This window comes from Diadema setosum, chromosome 14, assembly GCF_964275005.1.
Source record: "Diadema setosum chromosome 14, eeDiaSeto1, whole genome shotgun sequence".
In the NCBI taxonomy this organism is placed as follows: domain Eukaryota; kingdom Metazoa; phylum Echinodermata; class Echinoidea; order Diadematoida; family Diadematidae; genus Diadema; species Diadema setosum.
The window spans coordinates 9,228,884-9,252,351 of record NC_092698.1 but is presented as its reverse complement, the minus strand read 5'-3'; the positions used below and the strand labels follow the sequence as shown (position 1 = coordinate 9,252,351).

Below are 23,468 nucleotides of genomic sequence, written 5' to 3'. Positions count from 1 at the left end.
AAACATGTGCAAAATATGGTGGTGATAGGGTATGTTTTTCTTGAGTTATTGCATACAAAGTTGCAAAAAGAAAGAAATATTTCAATACATCGAAGATAAACTTTAATTTCAACCAAGTTTTTTGACGTGATCCCGACATCGTATGAAAAAACGAAGGACACACTCACGATAGCCTAAAGTCTCAGCTACAACATATCAAAATCTTGTAGAAATTCACCGAAGCATAAGTGAGCTAGTGCTCGATAAAGATAGTAATGTCAATTTTCATTTCCAGAAAAACTGCACTGCCATAGAGATTACACGTAAACTGGTCAAATTTGACAAGGTTACTTTCAATCCATTTTTACGAGGTGATGCCGTCATTAAATCAAAATTGTGTTTTTACATTTATGAAAGAACATTTCATAAGCTACAACATATTGAAATTTGGGTGAAAAATGGCAAAGGATAAGTGAGATACGCTCGAGTAAACTTGGAATTTGATGACGTCATTTTGAAAATTTACTTTTTTGACTTTATTAAGAAATTTGATATCTTTTAATCATTTTGTAAGCATAGCCAACCCATGAAATAACATGTACAACTCATCAGCTTTCAGAATATGTCAAGAAAATGGGGGGTCACCGTCCATCCTGACGAGTAAAATCCGATTTAAAATTGGCGGTTGTTTGGCATAGTTGCACGGTGTATCCCCATTGACGCATGCGCGGAATTTTGAGTTTGACGGGCCCGTATGACGTCATATTGAGTCGGATCGACTTGAAACTTGGTAGAAATATTCCTTGACATTTTGGACATCCCATCCGTGTAAAAAAACTGAAAATTTCTATTGCATACTAGCTGTGCGTGCGAATATGTGCGCGCGCGTACGCGTCCGTCCAATTTTTTCAATTTTTCAAAAAATGCTCCAAATGATCTGAAACGTGTGCAAAAAAATTTTGAGCTCGATTTGAGCATACAAATATTTTAACGCGCGCGTACGCGCGCGTTTTAAGATAAATATGAATTTTTGAGAAAATGAGTAGAACCCGCTTGACTTGAAATATATGTGACGTAATTTACATTAAAAAATTCCATTCCATTTATGAGATATGCATGAAAATGTGTTTTCATATAATGACGTCATAGTGACGTCACGGTCGACTGATCACTATGATTTTACTTGCGCTGTCGTCTTTGCGACATGATACATATATGGTATAAGTTTGACATTGATAGGCAATGCACTTTCTGAGCTAACTCTTGCACAACTTTTGCGGAGAAATAAAGAAATAAAGAAAGAAGAATAAAGAATCAGTACAGATACAGAAGGTGATCCGAGAGGATACTCGGATCACCTAATAACAACTACTTAATCGGACAACATCTTGGGTATGTAAATTAGGGTCAAAGGTCACAAATGTTTCATCCTGTATCTTGGTGAATACATGTCTTATCTTTCCCATATTTTGCACACGCAAAGATCATGTTACAAGAATCATTTCACAAAATAACCACTTTTTGCTCAGATGCCATCTAGGTTGTGCAAAGTGGGGTCAAAGGTCATATGTACTTGTTGTTGTATCTTCGTTATAGTGTATACAGATTTGGTACCAAAGATAGCAGATATGACTCCCTTTTCTAAATGAGAATCCAAACATCACACGGCCAATGTCTCTGACCACAGATGAAACCTGCATGGTCATGCCTATTGCGATCAGGACTTGAATCATTGATTAAAAAAAAGATCGGATCACCTTAATTTGTCAGTGATGACAAATTACAATCTCTAGTTCTTTCTTTCTTTCTTTATTTCTGGACAAAAGTTGTGCAGAGGTTAGCTCAGAAAGTGCATTGCCTATCAATGTCAAACTTATACCATATATGTATCATGTCCCAAAGACGACAGATCTTATAAAATCATAGTGATCAGTCGACCGTGACGTCACTATGACGTCATTATATGAAAACACATTCTCATTCATATCTCATTAATAGAATGGAATTTTTCAATGAAATTTACGTCACATATAGTTCAAATTAAGCTGATTCTACTCATGTTTTCAAAATTCATCTATACCCTTAAAACGTGCGCGTACGCGCGCGTTGAAATATTTGTATGCTCCAATCGAGCTCAAAATTTTTTTGCACACGTTTCAGACCATTTAGAGCATTTTTTGAAAAATTGAAAAAATCGGACGGACGCGTACGCGCGCGCACATACACGCACGCACAGCTCATATGCAATAGAAATTTCCCGTTTTTTTAAACGAATCGGATGTCTGAAATGTCAAGGAATATTTCTACCAAGTTTCAAGTCATTCCGACTCAATATGACGTCATACGGGCCCGTCAAAGTTGAAATTCCGCGCGCGCGTCAATGGCGATATACAGTGCGACTATGCCAAAAAACCGCCAATTTTAAATCCGATTTTACTCGTCAGGATGGACGGTGACCCCCCATTTTCTTTACATATTTTGAAAGCTGATGAGTTGTACATGTCATTTCATGGGTTGCCGATGCTAAAAAAATGATTAAAAGATATCAAATTTCTTAATAAAATAAAAAATGTAAATTTTCAAAATGGCGTCATCAAATTTCAAGTTTACTCGAGCGTATCTCTCTTATCCTTTGCCGATTTTCACCCAAATTTCAGTATGTTGTAGCTTATTAAATGGTCTTTCATAAATGTAATAACACAATTTTGATTGGATGATGGCATCACCTCGTAAAAATGGATTGAAAGTAACCTTGTCAAATTTGACCAGTTTACGTGTTATATCTATGGGAGTGCAGTTTTTCTGTAAATGAAAATTGACATGACTGTTCTTTTCGAGCACTAGCTCACTTATGCTTTGGTGAATTTCTCCCAGATTTTAATATGTTTTGGTTGAGACTTTGGGCTATCTTAAGTGTGCCCTTCGTTTTTTCATGCGATGTCGGCATCACGTCCAAAAACTTAGTTGAAATTAAAGCTTATCTTCGATGTATTGGAATATTTCTTTCTTTCTGCAACTTTCTTTGCAATAACTCACGAAAAGCATACCCTATCACCACCATAATTTGCACATGTTTAGTTCAAGTCACGTACATTATTTCATAAAATAACAACTACTTGATCAGACGCCATCTTGGGTATGTAAATTAGGTTCAAAGGTCATAAATGTTTCATCCTGTATCTTGGTGAATACATGTCCTATCTTTCCCATATTTTGCACATGTAAAAACCATGTTACAAGAATCATTTCACTAAATAACCACTTTTTGCTCAGATGCCATCTTGTCTGTGCAAAGTGGGGTGAAAGGTCATATGTACTTTTTTTCTGTATCTTCGTTATGACGTGTTATCTCTATGGGAGGGAATTTTTCTAGATGTTAATATTGACACGATTATCTTTATCGAGCACTAGCGCACTTACCCTTCGGTGAATTTCTCTCAGATTTTAATATGTTGTAACTCAGACTTCGCGCTATCGTTACGTGCCCTTTGTTTTTTCATATGATGTCGGGATCATGTTAAAATACTTGGTTGAAATTAAAGCTTATCTTCGATGTACTGAGATATTTCTATGTTTCTGCAACTTTCTTTGCAATAACTCAAGAAAAACAGCCCTTATCACCCCCATATTTTGCACATATTTAGTTCATGTCACGTACATTATTTCATAAAATAACAACTACTTGATCGGACAACATCTTGGGTATGTAAATTAGGGTCAAAGGTCACAAATGTTTCATCCTGTATCTTGGTGAATACATGTCTTATCTTTCCCATATTTTGCACACGCAAAGATCATATTACAAGAATCATTTCACAAAATATCCACTTTTTGCTCAGATGCCATCTAGGTTGTGCAAAGTGGGGTCAAAGGTCATATGTACTTGTTGCTGTATCTTCGTTTTAGTGTATACAGATTTGGTACCAAAGATGGCAGATATGACTCCCTTTTCTAAATGAGAATCCAAACATCACACGGCCAATGTCTCTGAACACAGATGAAACCTGCATGGTCATGCCTATTGCGATCAGGACTTGAATGATTGAGTAAAAAAAAAAAAATCGGATCACCTTAATTTGTCAGTGATGACAAATTACAATCTCTAGTCTTTTTCTGTTTTTTTTTTATGCTTCTCCTTCAAATTTCTATAAAATAACATAATTTTTTCTTTATTTTTCTTTCTTTCTACTACTTTCTGTGCAATAGATGAACAACAACAATGGCTATCAATCCCATATTTTGCACATGTTTAGTACATGTCACGTACATTATTTCATAAAATAACAACTACTTGATCGGACACGATCTTGGGTATGTAAATTAGGGTCAAAGGTCATAAATGTTTCATCCTGTATCTTGGTGAATACATGTCCTATCTTTCCCATATTTTGCACACGCAAAGACCATGTTACAAGAATCATTTCATAAAATAATCACTTTTTGCTTAGACGCCATTTTGGGTGTGCAAAGTGAGGTCAAAGGTCAAATATACTTCATTCTGTATTTCCGTTAGTGTATACGGAATTCGGTACCAAAGATGGCAGGTCTCACTCCCTTTTCTAAATGAGAATCCAAACATGACACGGCCAATGTCCCGTCAACACAGATGAAACCTGTATGGTCATGAATATTGGGATGAGGACTCAAATCATTGATTTTCGAAGAGATCGGATCACCTAATTTGTCAGTCTTGACAAATTCCGAGTCTAGTTAGGTGATCCGAGTATCCTCTCGGATCACCTTCTGTATCTGTACGGATTCTTTGTTGGTTCTTCTTCTTCTTCTTCTTCTTCTTCTTTATTTCTGGACAAAATTTGTGTAGAGGTTAGCTCAGAAAGTCCTCTTCCTATCAATTTCAAAATTATACCATATATGTATCATGTCCCAAAGACGACAGATCTAATGTATAATAGTGATCAGTCGACCGTGACGTCACTGTGACGTCATTATATGAAAACACATTCTCAATCATATCTCACTAATGGAATAGAGTTTTTCAATGAAATTTACGTCACATATATTACAAGTTATGCGCATTCTACTCATATTCTCAAAATTCATATTTTCTCTTAAAACGTGCGCGTACGCGCGCGTTGAAATATTTGTATCCTCAAATCGAGCTCAAAATTTTTTTGCACACGTTTCAGACCATTTGGAGCATTTTTTGAAAAATTGAAAAAATTGGACGGACGCGTACGCGCGCGCACATATACGCACGCACAGCTCATATGCAATGAAAATTTCCCGTTTTTTCACTTTGATCGGATGTCTGAAATGTCAAGGAATATTTCTACCAAGTTTCAAGTCAATCCCACTCAAAATGACGTCATACGGGCCCGTCAAAGTTGAAATTCCGCGCGCGCGTCAATGGCGATATACAGTACAACAATGCCAAAAAACCGCCAATTTTAAATCCGATTTTACTCGTCAGGATGGACGGTGACCCCCCATTTTCTTTACATATTCTGAAAGCTGATGAGTTGTACATGTCATTTCATGGGTTGGCAATGCTGGAAAAATGATGAAAAGATATCAAATTTCTTAATAAATCAAAACAAGTCAATTTTCAAAATGACGTCATCAAATTTCAAGTTTACTCGAGCGTATCTCACTTATCCTTAGTCAATTTTCACCCAGATTTCAGTATGCTGTAGCTTATTTAATACTCTATCAGTTATGTAATAACACAATTTTGATTGAATGACAGCATGACCTCATAAAAATGAATTGAAAGTAACCTTGTCGAATTTGACCAGTTTACGTGTTATCTCTATGGGAGTGCAGTTTTTCTGGAAATGAAAATTGACATGACTGTCTTTTTCGAGCACTAGCTCACTTATGCTTCGGTGAATTTCTCCCAGATTTTAATATGTTGTAGCTGAGACTTTGGGCTATCGTTAATGTGCATTTTGTTTTTTCATACGATGTCGGGATCACATCAATAAACGTGGTTGAAATTAAAGCTTATATTCGTTGTATTGAAATATTTCTTTCTTTCTGCAACTTTCATTGCAATAACTCAAGAAAAACATACCCTATCAACACCATATTTTGTACATGCTTAGTTCATGTCACGTTCATTATTTCATAAAATAACAACTACTTGATCAGATGCCATCTTGGTTATGTAAAGTAGGGTCAAAGGTCATAAATGTTTCATCCTGTATCTTGGTGAATACATCTCCTATCTTTCCCATATTTTGCACACGTAAAGACCATGTGACAAGGATCATATCACAAAATAACCACTTTTTGCTCAGATGACATCTTGTCTTTGCAAAGTGGGGTCAAAGGTCATATGTACTTCTTTCTTTATCGTCATTATGACGTGTTATCTCTATGGGAGGGATTTTTTCTAGATGTGAAAATTGACATGATTGTCTTTATCGAGCACTAGCTCACTCACCCTTCGATGAATTTCTCCCAGATTTTAATATGTTGTAGCTGAGACTTTGCGCTATCGTAATGTGTCCTCCGTTTTTTCATACGACGTCAAAAGCACGTCGAAAAACTCGGCTTAAGTAATCAAAGCTTAGCTTCATTAGGTGATCCGAGTATCCTCTCGGATCACCTTCTGTATCTGTACGGATTCTTTGTTAGGTGATCCGAGTATCCTCTCGGATCACCTTCTGTATCTGTACTGATTCTTTATTCTTCTTTGTTTATTTCTTTATTTCTCCCCAAAAGTTGTGCAGAGGTTAGCTCAGAAAGTACTCTGCCTATCAATTTCAAAATTATACCATGTATGCATCATGTCCTAAAGACAACAAATCTAATGTATCATTGTGATCAGTCGACCGTGACGTCACTATGACGTCATTATATGAAAACACATTCTCAATCATATCTAATTAATGGAATGGAATTTTTCAATGAAATTTGCATCACATATATTTCAAGTTATGCGCATTCTACTCATATTCTCAAATTTCATATTTTCTCTAAAAACGTGCGCGTACGCGCGCGTTGAAATATTTGCATGCTCCAATCGGGCTCAAAATTTTTTTGCACACGTTTCAGACCATTTGGAGCATTTTTTGAAAAATTGAAAAAATTGGACGGACGCGTACGCGCGCGCGCATATGCGCACGCACAGCTCATATGTCATAGAACTTTCCCGTTTTTTCACACTTATCGGATGCCTGAAATGTCAAGGAATATTTCTGCCAAGTTTCAAGTCAATCCGATTCAATATGACGTCATACGGGCCCGTCAAAGTTGAAATTCCGCGCGTGCGTCAATGGCGATATACAGTGCAACTATGCCAAAAAACCGCCAATTTTAAATCCGATTTTACTCGTCAGGATGGACGATGACCCCCCATTTTCTTTACATATTCTGAAAGCTGATGAGTTGTTCATGTCATTTTATGGGTTGGCGATGCTGGCAAAATGATGAAAAGATATCAAATTTCTTAATAAAATAAAAAAAGTTAATTTTCAAAATGACGTCATCAAATTTCAAGTTCACTCGAACGTATCTCACTAATCCTTCGCCAATTTTCAATCAGATTTCAGTATGTAGTAGCTTATTAAATGGTCTTTCATTAATATAATAACAACATTTTGATTGGATGACGGCATCACCTCGTGAAAATGGATTGAAAGTAATCTTGTCAAATTTGACCAGTTTACGTGTTATGTCTATGGGAGTGCAGTTTTTCTGGAAATGAAAATTGACACGACTATCTTTTTCGACCACTAGCTCACTTATGCTTCGGTGAATTTCTCCCAAATTTTAATATGTTGTAGCTAAGACTTTGGGCTATCGGTAATGTGCCCTCCATTTTTTCATACGACGTCGGCATCACGTCGAAAAACTTGGCTAAAATTTGCACTTGGCTTCGATTCGATGCAGCGTCATTTTGCTTAATACACAGGGCCTATGGAGGATGAAATAGGTCAGTGCATAGCGCATCCGACTCGTAATCCTAAGGTCCCCGGTTCGAGGCTCACCCCTGCCAATATTTTTTTTTCACTTTTTTTTAAACACCTTTTTTCTTCTTTTTCTTTAGTTAGTCTTATTCTCCCTTCCTTACTTTATCTTTTTCTGATTTTTTTTATGCTTCTTCAAATTTCTATAAAATAACTTCATTTTTTCTTTATTTTTCTTTCTTAAGTCTACTTTCTGTGCAATAGATCAACAACAGCAATGGCTATCAACCCCATATTTTGCACATGTTTAGTTCGTGTCACGTACATTATTTCATGAAATAACAACTACTTGATCAGACACCATCTTGGGTATGTAAATTAGGGTCAAAGGCCATAAATGTTTCATCCTGTATCTTTGTGAATACATGTCCTATCTTTCCCATATTTTGCACACGTATAGACGATGTCACAAGAATTATTTCACAAAATAACTACTTTTTCCTCAGATGCCATCTTGGGAGTGTAAATGTGGGTCAAAGGTCATATGTACTTGTTGCTGTATTTTCATTATAGTGTATACAGATTTGGTACCAAAGATGGCAGATATGACTCCCTTTTCTAAATGAGAATCCAAACATCACACGGCCAATGTCTCTGAACACAGGTGAAACCTGCATGGTCATGCCTATTTCGATCAGGACTCGAATCCATGATAAAAAAAATCGGATCACCTTAATTTGTCAGTGATGACAAATTACAATCTCTAGTTACTTTATATGTTTGTTTGTTTTGGCATGTGCCCTTAATCGGTATGAAAGCTATTAATGCGTGAAGAAGTGGCTGCCATATGACAGCAGGCTTACTTTCCACAACATGCATTAACCCGTTGAGGACGAGTCTATGGGAAATGTGTGTTGTAGCAAGCTCAGTCCATCCTCATCGTGTTATTCTAAACATGCTATTACTCCACATTGCTCACAGACAAAGTAAAATGCCCAGGGGGTGATACATTTGTATATCACCACCCCCCCCCCCCCCCATGACAAAACTCCTTATTTCCTATGATAGGAGATATTGGGTGAAATTTCAATAACACTTCTGAGTTCCTGTTCATTGGTGTAATGTGCCTAGACAGTGAGTGTAGTCCCACTGGTAGAACTGTGTCAGCAATGAAAAGAAAATCATTCATGAGTGTATTACATTTGTTATGATGGTATAGTTTGCCTCTGAGACCTTGGCATGCATCAAACAACTTTAAGCTAATGGTGTTTTGTGCATTGTTTGTTTAGATACATGTCAATGATTCAGTTCCCTGACTTGTGTTTATTTTCTTTGAAATGAATACTCAATATATTTCCTTGTCTGGAGAGGAGAAAAAAAAATCTTTGTAAATGCAGTTATTTGGTAATGGGTGGTGTCGATGTAGTGAATAATGCAATGTTTATTTTGATATGGCACAAACACTTTTTAGCCAACATGATGAGTGTAAGACAGCCTAAGTGCTTTTTGGAAAGCAACTACTACAACTTGTGCATGTAAAGGGTGCTGTGAAACTTGCTGTATGAGATTTAAGAACCTAAATGTAGCTGCAGGTGAAATCCAATTTTTAGCACCGTGGGGTGACCCATCTCCATCCGATTGGCTCATTCAATTTTTGCGTTCAGCATACAATGTACAACGTACAATGTGTAAGGTTAAAAAAATATATAAATACGGTATGATTCTACCAGCACCACTCTCCAGTATGATAAAGGGAAGTCACAAAAAGCAAGAACTCTCTGATAAGAGGAATTCATCAGAGATAACAAACTACCTCAAATTTTACTTTTGTTGAGACCTTCAGTGTTTTACATGTCCAACTCTAAAATAGGCAGAAAAAGACTTTTATATTATATGCTGTCATGTGGAAGTGCAAGTCAAAAAGAAAGCCAGTCTGTCACCTAGTGAAAATGAAAGCATTTTGACACCTAGTCGGAGGGAGTATTATATATCCATGACAGATCCGTGGAGTAATTGCATGGTTTAATGGGACTGCCCGTGATTGTTGTGAGTGTTGAGATACCAATCTGAGAGAATTCCAGATTCTGCGTCCGGGTTTAGTCCAGGATGCTGGCATGGCATTCATTCCTGGCATTTTCTTGACATCTTTTTGGGAACTCCCCTCTCACAGCCTCTCTGATGAAAGTTACGTTCACACGCAGTTGCCAAACTTGAAGTTTAGGTCAAAAACTGAACTGTCGATAATAATTAGCTCCACTCCTGAATTCACGGCGCAGGTTCACACGCGCACATAAACTTTAAGTTACAACCTACGAGCGAATCCCACTCAATGATAACACCGGAAGTGCAGAATCTTTGCTAGATGACCTTATGCCCATACAGATTAACGCAGCTGGAGGTTGACTCGGATGCAAATGAGAAGCGAGGGTCACGCTAACTCACAAGCTCGTTGATTATTGTGTCCTCATGGATCGAAACTACGAGTAGGGACCCCCCATGGCTCATGGAGAGAGTGTAAACCCTAAGATGTCTTGTTGTTCTAATCATCGACTAAACTTTAAGATTGCTAACTTTCAAGTGTGTCCACACGGTGCTTAACTACAAGCTAATCATCGAGAGTTAAGTTTTTGGTCTAAATTTAAAGTTTAGGAACAGCGTGTGAACCTAACTGAAGTCTGCCACCTCCAGTCCTCGTGTGGGTGAAATTGGAGTGTCCCTGTCAAGATGGTAATATGAGAGAAAAAAGAAATAGTGTATTTGTGTGTTGTTTATGGGGGGGGGGGGGAGTGGGCTGATGGAGACCTCTTTAATATTCACAAAATGATATCGGTTTTAAAGTAAACTAGTGCCCATGAAAAAGGCAGGCTAGTGAGATGCCCTCCACCAGTTGTAACAGACCTTGTCTCGATGTCCTCCGGACAACATTCTGTGTTGGTTGGGAATCTAACAACATGCAAAAAATGTCGCCATGCACTGTGCTAATCGTGCATTTATGATTGCTTCGGTGTAAATTTTTGAAAACAGCATCTCGCAAAAATGTCTAAGATCTCCTCATTCGCGGAAATTTGTCTGTACATGAATATAACGGCTTATACAGTATGCAGCTCTTGCTGCTGTACATAAAGTTTGAAAATGAAGTGTTGTGGGGGAAATGAAGTTCCTTTCAAACAAAAGAAGAGGAATCATGGTATTACACACATCCGTGATATAAGCATAAAAAGTCAAGGGACTAGGACATTGTGACGGAAAACAAAGCTGTGCTTCTAAATTTATTACTGGTGTGAGATATTAGTCTCAAAGAAAATGCCCTTATGTTGTGAGTGTGAATTGGGTCACAAAAAGTGAGTAAGAGAGAAGGAAGAAGAGTATCTGGTTTATGCAGTCCCAGTAATAACGCAAACACTGAGGAATGCAAGAGCAGCTCCCAGCTGACCTTCCCACTCAACTCGGACTTGGCGGTTTCGCATCCTCACATATTTCACTCCGAGAGAAGTCAAAATGTGGAAATCTGTGCCCCAAGCTCCCAATACAGTATCTCTGCAAAGTGTCATCAACAATTTGATTATTCCAAATGGGAATATCTACAGTACAAGGTTTGAATGATACCATGCTGGCGTTTTGCCAAGTCTTGTCCAGGAAATGGAAATATGTTGAGGAATACTTTCAGAGATATTTTCTACAATTTATTTCCTCATCAAGAGTTACCTGCTCAAATATTGTTAGAAATAGCTTCCTACATTATGACCATGGACCCTGGTCCATGCTATGACATAGTGAAGGAAATGAATTTGCAGTTGCAAATAATATGTTGGATTAGTGATTCTTATGGTTGAGTGAGTGAAGCAGTGGATAAGAGTAAAAAAACAGAAAGAATTTTCCCAGAAGCAATAATTGCAATTATTGGTATAAAATATAAAAAGTATGTGCCTTTAGGGACTGGATTAGTAATTGGGGCTGGTCACTTATTTTTTCACCCACATTTGTCTCCGTATTTTGCAAGCATCTTTAATTTTTCACCTCTCATCTGTTATCATCACAACAACTTATCTTAACAATGTTTTATTTTTGTTCTTATTCCCTATTGCAGGTATTATGACAGCGCCAGCAAGAAGAAGGTGAGTATTTTCATTTGCCAATACTGGAATTATTGTATTTCAGCTGTAGCTGATGAATTGTTAGTTTTTTTGCCCATGAAAGTTATCCTGTAAGATTGTCAACCATGTTTTCTCTCAACCCTTAGCCCCTGAGAACTAGATGGGGCAGTGTAAACTCTCTTGGGAATTTTGGAGTCTGATTGGGAGTGGGTTAAGGTGATGTAGCATATGTGCACATGATTCATATTTTAAACAAGCATTGAAGCCAAAGGTCCCCTGGATTTTAAACTAACAGTGGTTGATCAGGTTACATTGAAGTTTACAGTCAAATACATTACTACTCTTCAGCTGTAGGCCTATGTGACATAATAATAATAATAATAATAATAATAATAATAATAATAATAATAATAATAATAATAATAATAATAATAATAATAATAATAATAATAATAATAATAATAATAATAATAATAATAATAAAATAATAATAATGATAATAATGATAAATATATGTGAATCTGATGACAACCAGTTTATCATTGATTTAGAGTGAGTCTTTTACCAATGACAATGATATAATTCATATCTGATGTTGCAGCTGTAGGGTTGTGTCAGACAGAGAAATGATACTCTATGTAGCAACCCATATTGTTGAGTGAATTTGAATGGGATATAAATGGTCACCTGTCATATATAGGTCATGTGACGTGTGTTAAAATGATTAGCATCACTGTTGGTGCTAATCAATGTTTCATTTCCTATTGATCCGAGTGATGATTTGCTCAGAAACTGGATAAATTTCAAAGTTCAAAGTTCAAATTTATTCTCATTTCCATCAAATAAAGAGAAAAAAAATTTTTTTATAGGGCCTACAATGTATAAGCAGAACATATTTGTAATCATTGCAAAAATGTATATTCACAAAATACATGTGATAATGAGTAACGAAATGAAGAAAACCTGACATTTTTTAAAACATAAACATATGCATAGTACAAATTAGATAAGGATGGGAATGGGAATGGAGGGTCCCACTAAAGAGCAAAGCTTGTATGATATGGGACTTTAAGAAAATACACAGGAGAACAAACAATGAACAAATGAAACTACAAACAGATATAAAACAAAAAGGAACCAATGTCAACTGACATGAAATCAAATTAGGAAGGAAAAAAAAAAGAGAGAAAAAAAATGAAACTACAACACATGCCATCGTGGACACAAGTTACCACAGATTAAGTCATTGTTGAAAACTTATCTGTGTACTCAGTCTTAATTCTGTTGTTGTTGTTGCTGCTGTCGTTATATCATAATATGTAGATAATGCTGTATTTTACCTTTATGTCATACTTTTTTTTTTCCGGATTGATGCGCTTAGAAACATCAGTATTAAGTGCTATATAAATGTTATTCATTATCATTATCATTATTAACAGATGACAGAAATGATCAAGATTGTATTAAGTAAGCAAAGGCATTTCAACCAAAGTTTGATTGATAAGGTTCCCTACCTGTAAAGATACTACAAATATAGAATCTCTCATGTGATTTTGACTGTCTGTATATTCCTTGAATACTCATGCACCTGCTACCCTCCATTTAGCAGTGAGTCTTACAGTCAAATAATTGTGGCAGTGATATTTTTCCTCTTTTTTCGGGGGGGGGGGGGTTGGTTTATGCTCTGTACATGTATTTGGGTGAAGGACAGCACATTGTTATCTCTGTAATTATGTGAAGACCGATAAGCACTTGTCATTCGATGGACACACCTGATAATCAGCACACATACATGGAATGACATTGATACGGCAATGCATAACATACAAGGCTTTTTATTTACCCATTGCTGAGTATGGAAAAGATCTGCCTTGAGGAGAGAGGAAAAAAAGTGAACAAAATACACACACAAAAAAAAAATGGAAAGACATGCCATGCTTGAGTGACTTTTGTGAGTGTCTGACAATGTTGATGTTTCAGTGGGTGATAGGTTGTGTGGGCGTGGACTCGTGAATCACTCTACCCTAGCTCTAGTCTTTGACATTCCAACCCACACTGCGTCCACTCATAACACTACCACAATGAAAGAAAGGGCATATTTGTTATCATTTACTGAAATTGCACAACACTGATCGTTGACTAATACCAGAAAGATTTGATGGTGAGAATATATTATGCAAGTATGTGTAGGATAATGCTAGAAAGAATTCAGTACCAATGTGTAATAGTGACCAAATTTTTCTAGGCCCACTCACATTGGTGTTTATTTATCATTGCCATGTGTGGGTGATACAGTGTACAAATCATATTGTATATCATTATTTTGTTTTCTTTTATATTTGGAGGTGGGGGTTAGGTGTGTTTAGGTTTTAGTCGGAGTATGAGGGATCATCATTGCTACAAAGACTCAGATTTATTTTAGTAAAGACAGAATGAAGATGGTGACTTGTACAAGATTTTTTATGTAATATGGTACCAAGGTATAGACTGATATTTCACTCTAGTCCTTTAATAGCTTCGTACCAATTTATAATCAGATGATTGTATGCATCATGAATGTTTTGGAAAAACATGTCATACTCATGACTTTCTGTTATATTTGTAATCAGTGGAAATGATATGCATGTACAAAGTTACTTCACGTAAGATGTTCCAACAAATTGAAGCTGTAGAACAACTAATGAAGCTAATCAATCCCATCTTCACAATAAGGCTCAGTTTGGACTTATGTTTGTGATGTTTTATTTGTTATTATTATTTTTTTTTTTTTGGGGGGGGGGGGTTGGTCTCCTTGAATGTGAAGAAATGATCAAAGGCAAGATATACACTGTACAGTGTCAAGATTTTGCACGGTGAATGTTATGAAGGAAATGTTATTTGCAGCATGTACATTAGTCTTATTAAACTGGTATTCTGTTTGTTAGAAACTAGTACACATTTAGCAAGACTTTTTTTAAAACTTTTTTTATGTGTGTAATGCTGTATATGCTGAATTTTTGTGAGGTTTGTATTTTCACAAATTTCGTTAGTCAGGTGCTATTCGCAAAATTAAAGACACACGACACCCGATATGAATGTGATGCTTATATATACATTTCTCCATTCAGTACAGTGCTCCACGATTGCAGATTTAACCACTCGTGAAATTGTCAGGAAGTCCCAATTTGCCAAAATTTAGACTCGCTAAATATATGGCGTATACGTTATCTTTTTGCATTGAAATTATTATTTGGACTAGACAACATGTGTGTCTGGAAGATGAATTCTTGTTTTATACTCCAAAGACTAAAAGATGTAACAACTTTCCCTGTTGTTCCACAGATTATTTGGTTATCCACATAATTGATCAGTATATATCATCTCTCATGCTATTTCTCTTTTTTCTGTGTGTATTCTTTCTTCCATTGTAGTCCCGCGGAGGTGGGCTTGGAGATCCAGAATTCGTAGATTCTCCTGGAGACACACTAAATGATTCCAGGGGTCTATCCCTTGATGATTCCAGGGGCATGTCCTTTGACGATTCGAGAGGCTACAACTCGTCTCGTGCCTTCAGTGACTCCAGAGGCCTAGGAATGGATGACTCCATAGGCTCCCGGGGTATGGGGGACTCCTACGACATGGGAAACTCCAGGACCGGGGGCCTGGGCAACGCCCACATGGATTCAAGGGCGGAAATCAGGGCCACGCCCTCCGAGGTTGTCATGGCAGCGCTCAGGAGTGAGGTCATGGCAGACCCTCCACGGCAGGAGCCACCAAAGCCCGAACCCAGGAGGTTGGATGCAAGAGGAGCAGGTGTAGGAGGAGGAGGGGGAGGAGGGGTCTACAGAGGACCAGAGGTCAACAGAGGACCAGAGGTCAGATGGGAGAAAGACACAGTCACGCTAAAGAGGGTAAGTCCTGATACAATCTCTGGTGCCACACCTGACACCACTGTACCTCTAGCCTCTGTCCTCGATTCTATCCATCTTCAAATACATCCATCAACACTTTTTCTTCATCGTGATGTGCAACGTTAATCCAGTGTGGAAACGGGCAGGGTAACATATTGTGTATGCTTTGATGTTGTGCATCATTCGGTAAACTTTTTAAAGATCCTGTAGCATTGGGATACCACACAATGGAAAGCTGATCCAACTCGGATGTGGGAATTCCTGTAAAAAATTGTGTACAGCCTTAGAAATACGTAGCACACATAATCTCAATTGGAGTTGAACGTTTCTGATAAACGTACGCTTTGGAGTACCTATTCACTGATGGACAATTCTATTCTTGCAAACCTGCACTGATCAGTTATGGAATGTATCCTGATGGGTAGCGAATGAAGATCAATTCAATTGAGCCTACCTTGTGTCCCCCTGGGTCTTATAAAGTGATTCTAAGACATCTCACAGACTTTTAGAACTGCAAAAATCTTGATGTATTGCATTTTGACGTATCCTAAAAAAAAATAATGTATAATTTGTAGTATCGGAAGTCTTTATGGTAAACAATAAATTCTTCCTGCGAATCGAGCTGTATTAGATTGTGTGTTGTCTGGCAATTTGCTATATCTGAAACATAAAGTGAGTATTTTTGGTGCCCTGTGGTAGAGGATGTGCTACCGATGTGTGGAAAGATTTCACTCCTAAAGTGATGAGGATAGCGTACATAGCATTGTTGACATTGGAAGACCTTTGAAATCAGTGGGACAGGAGTGCCGAGTTGGGAAATGATGCAGACGCACACGTACCCCCGGTAATTATCAGCTCCCTCCGTATGTGAGCCTGACAAGGGGTCAAATTCCAGCGTAATCTGCAGAGAATGTCTGATTACAATTGCTGGATGTTCTTGTCGAGTGTGGTGCCAGCCAACCATATATCGAGCAACCTCAGGATGGAGGTTTGTGTATGTTTGGAATAGATCCAGGAACTGTTCACTTCAGTGTTCTCATAGGAATGGGTTTCCTTTTTTTTTTAAATATATATATTTCCTTCTTTCTTCATCATAAAAAAAAAGTGAAACAATGGCAATAGGAGAAAAGGTCTGAGAATAAAGATGAACATATAATGTTTAGGCTTATTGATTTAAAATCTAAATGGCAAAAGCCATCTTTAGATGGAATTTTATAGAATTGAGTTTTTTGCCAAGGGGGGCTTATAAATTTGGATATGGATCGCTATCCAGATCTGACTCCTTCTGCACTCGGAATGTGTAATATCATTTTGTTCTCTAGAATTAAGTGGGGGAAAAAAAGTTCTTACAAATTTTGTAGGTGTATGAAACTAGTGTGTCAATGGTATGTGAATACATTAACCCAGTTGAGGACGAGTCCAGAGTAAACCTGGGCAAGTGTCTATTGGAAATGCGTGTTGTAGCAAAATGAGCCCGTTCTCAATGGGTTATATAGGCCTACATATCAGCTGATCAGCAGTATGAGTCCAGGTAGTTTTCTCTGTTGCATTCAAATAGGCAAAGTTCATTCAGAGGAATGTGGCTGGAAGGAACACTGCCAGAAATATTTTCCAGAATCATTTAGGTCCTCCACTAACCGGCCAGGTGGTGGTAGATTGAATACAGACATACTGCCGTTTGAAGCTCACTGAGAAAGGGCAACAGAATTATAGGAAGAGATGTCAATGTCAGTTGAGAAGACCAAGGCAGCCATACGCTGAGGAGCTGTCCCCCAAGTTGTGGCAGCCTTGTACAGAGTAACCCTTAGTCTTACATGTACAGACTCCTTGGCACTCTTGAATGCTTCCTGGTAACAGGCCCTGCCTGACGTTGATTCTGCATTGTACCTTAATACTGCGCAGAGCGTAATGGGAAGTCGCGCGGGTAACGGCATCTTAGTTCAAAGGCTCTTGTGCGGAGCTCTCAATCTTGTGAAGGATGCGAGAGCAGGTGGAAGGTGAGACTACCAGACACCCCTGTCAGTGGGGTGAATTCTCACACTCCACCCAGGGCAGAAGAGGCAGATTCTCTCCACGGGTTGCCACATTAGTGTGCTTAGAGTGCTTTCAACTTGCTGCTTCATCCCGGCATTTTAAGAGGCATAATTTTCCTGGCATAGGGATCTTAATGCCGCCCTCCATAAATAGCATGACGGAGAGAAGACAGTGATGTGGACGGTGCCAGGCTGTGAAACTGAGACTAGTTCTTTCCCTAACAACATCCTCCCTACTAGCCCTCACCCCTGCTGTTAGGGTCATGTCTCATTGACCTTCGGCCCTCGCCCTGCCTGAGGTCAGCCAGTGGCTCCAATATAAAACTTGAAAGTGCTCACCATGACAGCACCTGATCGATGCACAGTCATTCCAAAGTGGCATCAGGCATTCTAACCCTGCCCCTATTCTCCTCCTCCTACACTACATTGTATACCCATGATGGAGACCTACAGTCCTTGCACGGACCTTGGAGAGAGAGGGAAGGATGGCCTAGCATCCAGGCTCGAAATGCTTATGTTTTCAGTTGTCGCTAGTCAGGTGTTGTCAGTTTGGAAATTATAAACCTTACCCTACCACTATTTCCTGATTGTACTTGACATCCAAAGTCTTGAGTCAAGACCACTGTGTATCAAGAGGACATGGAGATTTGTGAACATTCTTTCCCTAGATGTAGATGAGGACATTCATTGATTTTGATAGGGTACTGGTTTTGGGGGACATTGTAGCAAAACAGCCTTGATGTGAGACTAACCAGACTGAATGCCAATTTGAAAACAGAGCCCAGGATTAAGAAAGTGAAGAGCAGGAACAACTGGAAGGACCAAAATTATTTTTTGATGGATTAACTAGTGACAATCAGTGCAGTGACAGAGATATCTGAATCCAAGCATGACCAAATGCAGTCACCTTTGGACCAACAAAATATTAGTTTGGGTCACTTTTTGATTTATACATTGTAGATCAGGATTTATATGGTCTATATGGTCAAAGGCATCAAGCATGTAGTAGTAGTGAGCCCTATTTCCTGATTATTCTCAAGATAAATGAGAAGTGCCGTAAAAAGTATGAAATCAGACAGTATTTTTTGTGTTACTAGATTTGGATGATGATTTTCCAGGAAAAATGTCATGTTATCGTTGCTGTTGATGCAATTATTAAAGAGTGTCTATGCTCTATAAACTTGAATCGAATGCATTTTTTTATTTTTTTATTTTTTTTTTTTGGGGGGGGGGATCTTTTGTTGCCAAAAGTATAATCATTGATATTATACATTTTTAATCACTATGGCAACAGGGCTCAACAGCAATGTGTATGTCCTTGGCATACAAGATAATTTGATTCAAGTGTGCTTTGTATTGACTTTATACTTGGATTAAGGTATCAGCACTTCTTCTGAATGTTGCAACATTTAGTTTTGCATATTTTTTTTTTTTTTTACTGAGGCAAGGAAGAAGGCTAGCTTTGATGTACTGTATATATCAGGAATTGTGATGCATTGTGTGTTGGCTTCAGTGGGCCTACTACCCTTTCTATTCAAGAAGAAATAGAGGATATTTTGAATGCATTAGTATGTATTCTGCCTGTCTGGGGCACAGGACTTTGGGTTTATGTCCTGTCCAATAGACGAAAAGTAATTTTCCCCTCTGCAGGGGGTTGCTATGCCATCAACCAATGCACAATGTCAAGAGATCCTTCTGAGAACTGAACCTAGAATCTGTCGTGTCTGGATTTAAACGGACTATCCACTGAGCCAACCCACTTTAATGTATTGAATACAAGTAGATTTACCTTAATCTCAATGTCAGGGAGGCTTTATTGTATGGAGAAAGCAGATAACAAGCACCATATACCAGGGATTAATGCTAAATTTTGCCTCTTTATTTAATTTTTCACGTGATTCAACAGGCCCCCAGACTTGGCTTTGGTATCGCTGTGAGTGGCGGTCGTGACAACGCACACTACACCAGCGGAGAAACATTCATCATTGTGTCAGACGTGGCACCCAATGGACCAGCAGATGGACTGCTGAAGTAAGTCAGTGTACAGGTTTTATTCCTCTCTCAACACTGTGTGTAGGTCAAGTATCTAGACGTCAAACTGTAGTGTGCCGGAACGTACTCATCGATGATACAAACTTAAAGGGAAATATTCCCCACCGGGGCATGTATGGATTCCATGAATGCAGAAATATCAGTAGAAGAGATTAGTGAAGTTTGAGCAAAATCAAACAGTCTGTTTGGAAGTTAGCAATTACAAAATTTTTGGTTGAATCCATGTGCCATCGTTGCTTGATCAGAAGGCGACAACGACTTATGATGTTACAGCAGTGGAACAAGATCAGAACATATATCAATAAAGAACTCCACATATTTTCAGTTATCTAATGTAATGAAAGAGCACTTCAGTTTAGTAACTCCTTTTAATAGAAGCAAGGGGAATGTCATTACCCGTAATGTCAGTATGAAGTTGAGTGAATGTGTAGTTTTCATTGAAAATGAAAATATTTTGTCGTCTGTGAAGAGTCGTTAAAGAATGTGGAGTCCTTGCAAAAGTTACATCATGTGGTGTGTGCTCTCCCCGTCCACCATGCAGAATTGATGATCGCATCTTGTCAGTGAACGGAGTCAATATGGAGAATGTCTACCACTCCGATGCAGTACATGCCCTTAGGACGAGCACTGATGTCTGCAAAATCGTGAGTATTGGCGCAAAGGATTTCAGTTTTGCTTTAAAGAGCTTTAACCTTTTCCTCTTCTGTCTTTGTTTTCCATTTGGCCCAAGGATTTTGATTAAAATTCATCCATTGTTGTGATTTCGAGGAGACTTTGAATTTATTTGGCAAGTCCATGCTGGTGATTTTCTGCCAAACTCAGAGCAATTACCCCTTTGCGGAGAGTATGTCAAAACACACATGTTGGAGTTGTTTAATGAAAATATTCAAACACATTTTACTTGGTTTCGGTGCATCACTGTCACATAGCAAGCTCTGCAATTTCAATTTTTTAAAAGATTGCTTCTTCAGCATTCCACTATGATAGCATTGAGATAATCATGCCCCCCCCCTTTTTTTTTGGGGGGGGGGGTATTCTAGTGATCACATGAGAGCCAGTTTCAGATAGAAGTCAGTCAAACACTGAAGCGTTGGAGTTTGTGGCCTGCTGAAACTCAGTTTTATTTTTCGATTTAATACCTTTAGTCTGATGCATAAATGTGATGATTTTAGAGGGATTCGATTTACCAAAAATGTAGTATAATAGAAGAGAGTTGAAAACTGAGTAAGTCATGTTTTGTCCAAAGAAGAGTGAGCTACAAATGTACTTACAAAGTATTCATATCATCTTTTCAAGGCAACTACTACCTGATGGACGCATCTGAGATAGAGTGCAGAGTGCTGCGCCAAATATCTCTCTCTGTCATCAGTGTTTACGTGTTGGCTATTTCATGCCCAATATCCGGTGCAATGCAATCCATAGAGTTCAGAGATCTTTCTCTATAGTGGCAGAGCAGTGTCAAGGAAATTTCATCAGATATGATGATTTCAGAGAGGTCCAGGGTGATGCATTAATTTGTTGAGGATGTACTGATTTTGCTACAACATGCATTTCACAGAGACACCGACCCAAGTATACTCAGGACTCGTCCTCAACGGGTTAAATAGTATTTTTTTTGATAGTCATTCTGTTTGCCACCCCAAATGACCGATCTGTTTGCCATTTCCAAATCTGCAGACATACAAGAGGAAGACGCTGGTCCCACCCCGAATGGGAGACACCCAGGTGGATATGGCGGCCCCGCAGTCCAGTAAGCAGTTTCTCCGCCTCAACAAGAACCCCAACGAGAGCTACGGGATGAAGCTGGGCTTCAGTCTCTACGTGGAGAGCCTCAATGAGCATGGTGCTGCAGCGGCCCGGGGACTACGCAAGGGGGACAAGATTCTCTCTGTAAGTGATAGGGGAGCAGATGTAAAGATGCGATAGTTAACAGAAATCAGTTTGCTCACAGTTTCTTTTCAATTTTCCATAGTAGTGTACAGGGCAAGGAAAAAGTATGGCAAGACAGCTGAAGTGAAAACCGCTCATTCTTTCTACAGTTTTTATTACTACATAATACGACTGTAATAATTCAGGTACTAAAAAAGTAGTATTTTCATAATGAGAGGTCAAACCATGTATGGCAATTTGAATGAAAAAAACAACACCCCCTACCCCCAACACGCACACGAAGAAGTGAGGTAATACCAGTATAGCTCTCGAGAAAAAATCTGGCGTGTGAAGAAAAGATGTGACTTTTGCATGCCAAAATTGTATGTTTGTTTGAAACAACAGTGCCAGGTACAAAGTGTTTGCTAGAAAGGCGACTAAAGAGTATTGCTTCATGTTGTTCTTCTTCTCCTGCTGCTCTTCCACCTCCTCCTCCTCTTTTTGCTCCTTTTCTTCTTCCTCTACCCGATCCTCCTCCTCCTCCTCCTCCTCCTCCTCCTCCTCCCCTCCTCCCTTTCTTCTTCCTCCTCCTCCTCCTTCTCCTCCTCCCCTCCTCCCCTCCTCCCTTTCTTCCTCCTCCTCCTCTCCTCCCTTTCTTCTTCCTCCTTTTTCCTTCTACTCTTTTTCCTCCTCCTCCACCTCCTCCTGTTTTTCCTCCATGTCCCTCTCCTTCTCCTCCTCTTCTTCTTCCTACTCCATCTCCTCCTCCTCCTCCTGCTGTCTGCCACAGATAAATAGCATTCCAGTGGAGAAGCTGAGTCTGGATGATGCTACCCGGATGATCGGGCGTTCCCATGACACCCTGGACCTGGACATCTCACGCTCTTCCGGCTCCTTGGAGAGGATTACCCCAACAAATGCTGCTCCATACATGAGCGCCCCTGTACAGGGGAATTCCTTCGACCAGGATGCTCCACCCAGACCGCCCCCACCAGACGAGGATGACGATTTTTGTAAGATTTACCACTTGCCTCTTGTGGATGGGGTCAGATGCAGGGATGGAAAACTAGGGACCTTTCTCTCTTCTTGCTGTGCTGAATTTTCATACCCAAAAGCCGTTTCCACATTATCTACAGGAATATGTTAAGAATTGTAGTTTATTTGAAAAAAAAAATGCATAGATGAAAAAGCATGGCCTTCAAAACATATTGTTGAAGGACTGAAGTGGCATGTAAGTATTAAAATTGTTAGCCAGATTGTGAACTAGTTGGCTATGAACAGACAGCAATGACCAGGAATATGACTGAATGTACCACCATGTCTCGCACAAATAATGCCATTTATTTCTATAGCATTCATTAGCATGCTAAGAAAATATATACGTGTGTATGTAGTGCAGAAATAAAAAAAAATCTTGTAGATATTTAGATGTTATATGTGAGAATAATTCCCTCACCGCCAACTAATATGATATTCCTTCTTAGTATTTTGTTTTCACTAACTCGTTATGCTCATTTTCTCAAAAGCCAATTTTGAAAAAGTGTCATGGCATTCTGTGGGGGGATCATTTTATGTCCAGTGTCCATTTAGTGGTCTCTGACCCTTCAGTCCATGGATGAAGATTGGAAGCTGGCAAAACTGGCAGAAAAACAAAGCTCAATAAAGGAATACATCAAC

The 23,468-nt window shown here is 38.6% G+C and overlaps 1 protein-coding gene across 1 annotated transcript in view; it reads left to right on the top strand.

Annotated features, from left to right (window-relative positions):
* The first annotated feature begins 11,164 nt into the window (after positions 1-11,164).
* Positions 11,165-23,468, top strand: part of LOC140237908 (tight junction protein 1-like) — a 30,680-nt gene continuing 18,376 nt past the window's right edge. Inside the window, exons 1-7 of the mRNA XM_072317836.1 lie at positions 11,165-11,169; positions 11,941-11,968; positions 15,358-15,837; positions 19,777-19,901; positions 20,464-20,566; positions 21,600-21,812; positions 22,582-22,804. Coding sequence (XP_072173937.1) covers positions 11,165-11,169; positions 11,941-11,968; positions 15,358-15,837; positions 19,777-19,901; positions 20,464-20,566; positions 21,600-21,812; positions 22,582-22,804 — 1,177 coding nt within the window. The remainder of the gene's footprint in view (positions 11,170-11,940; positions 11,969-15,357; positions 15,838-19,776; positions 19,902-20,463; positions 20,567-21,599; positions 21,813-22,581; positions 22,805-23,468) is intronic.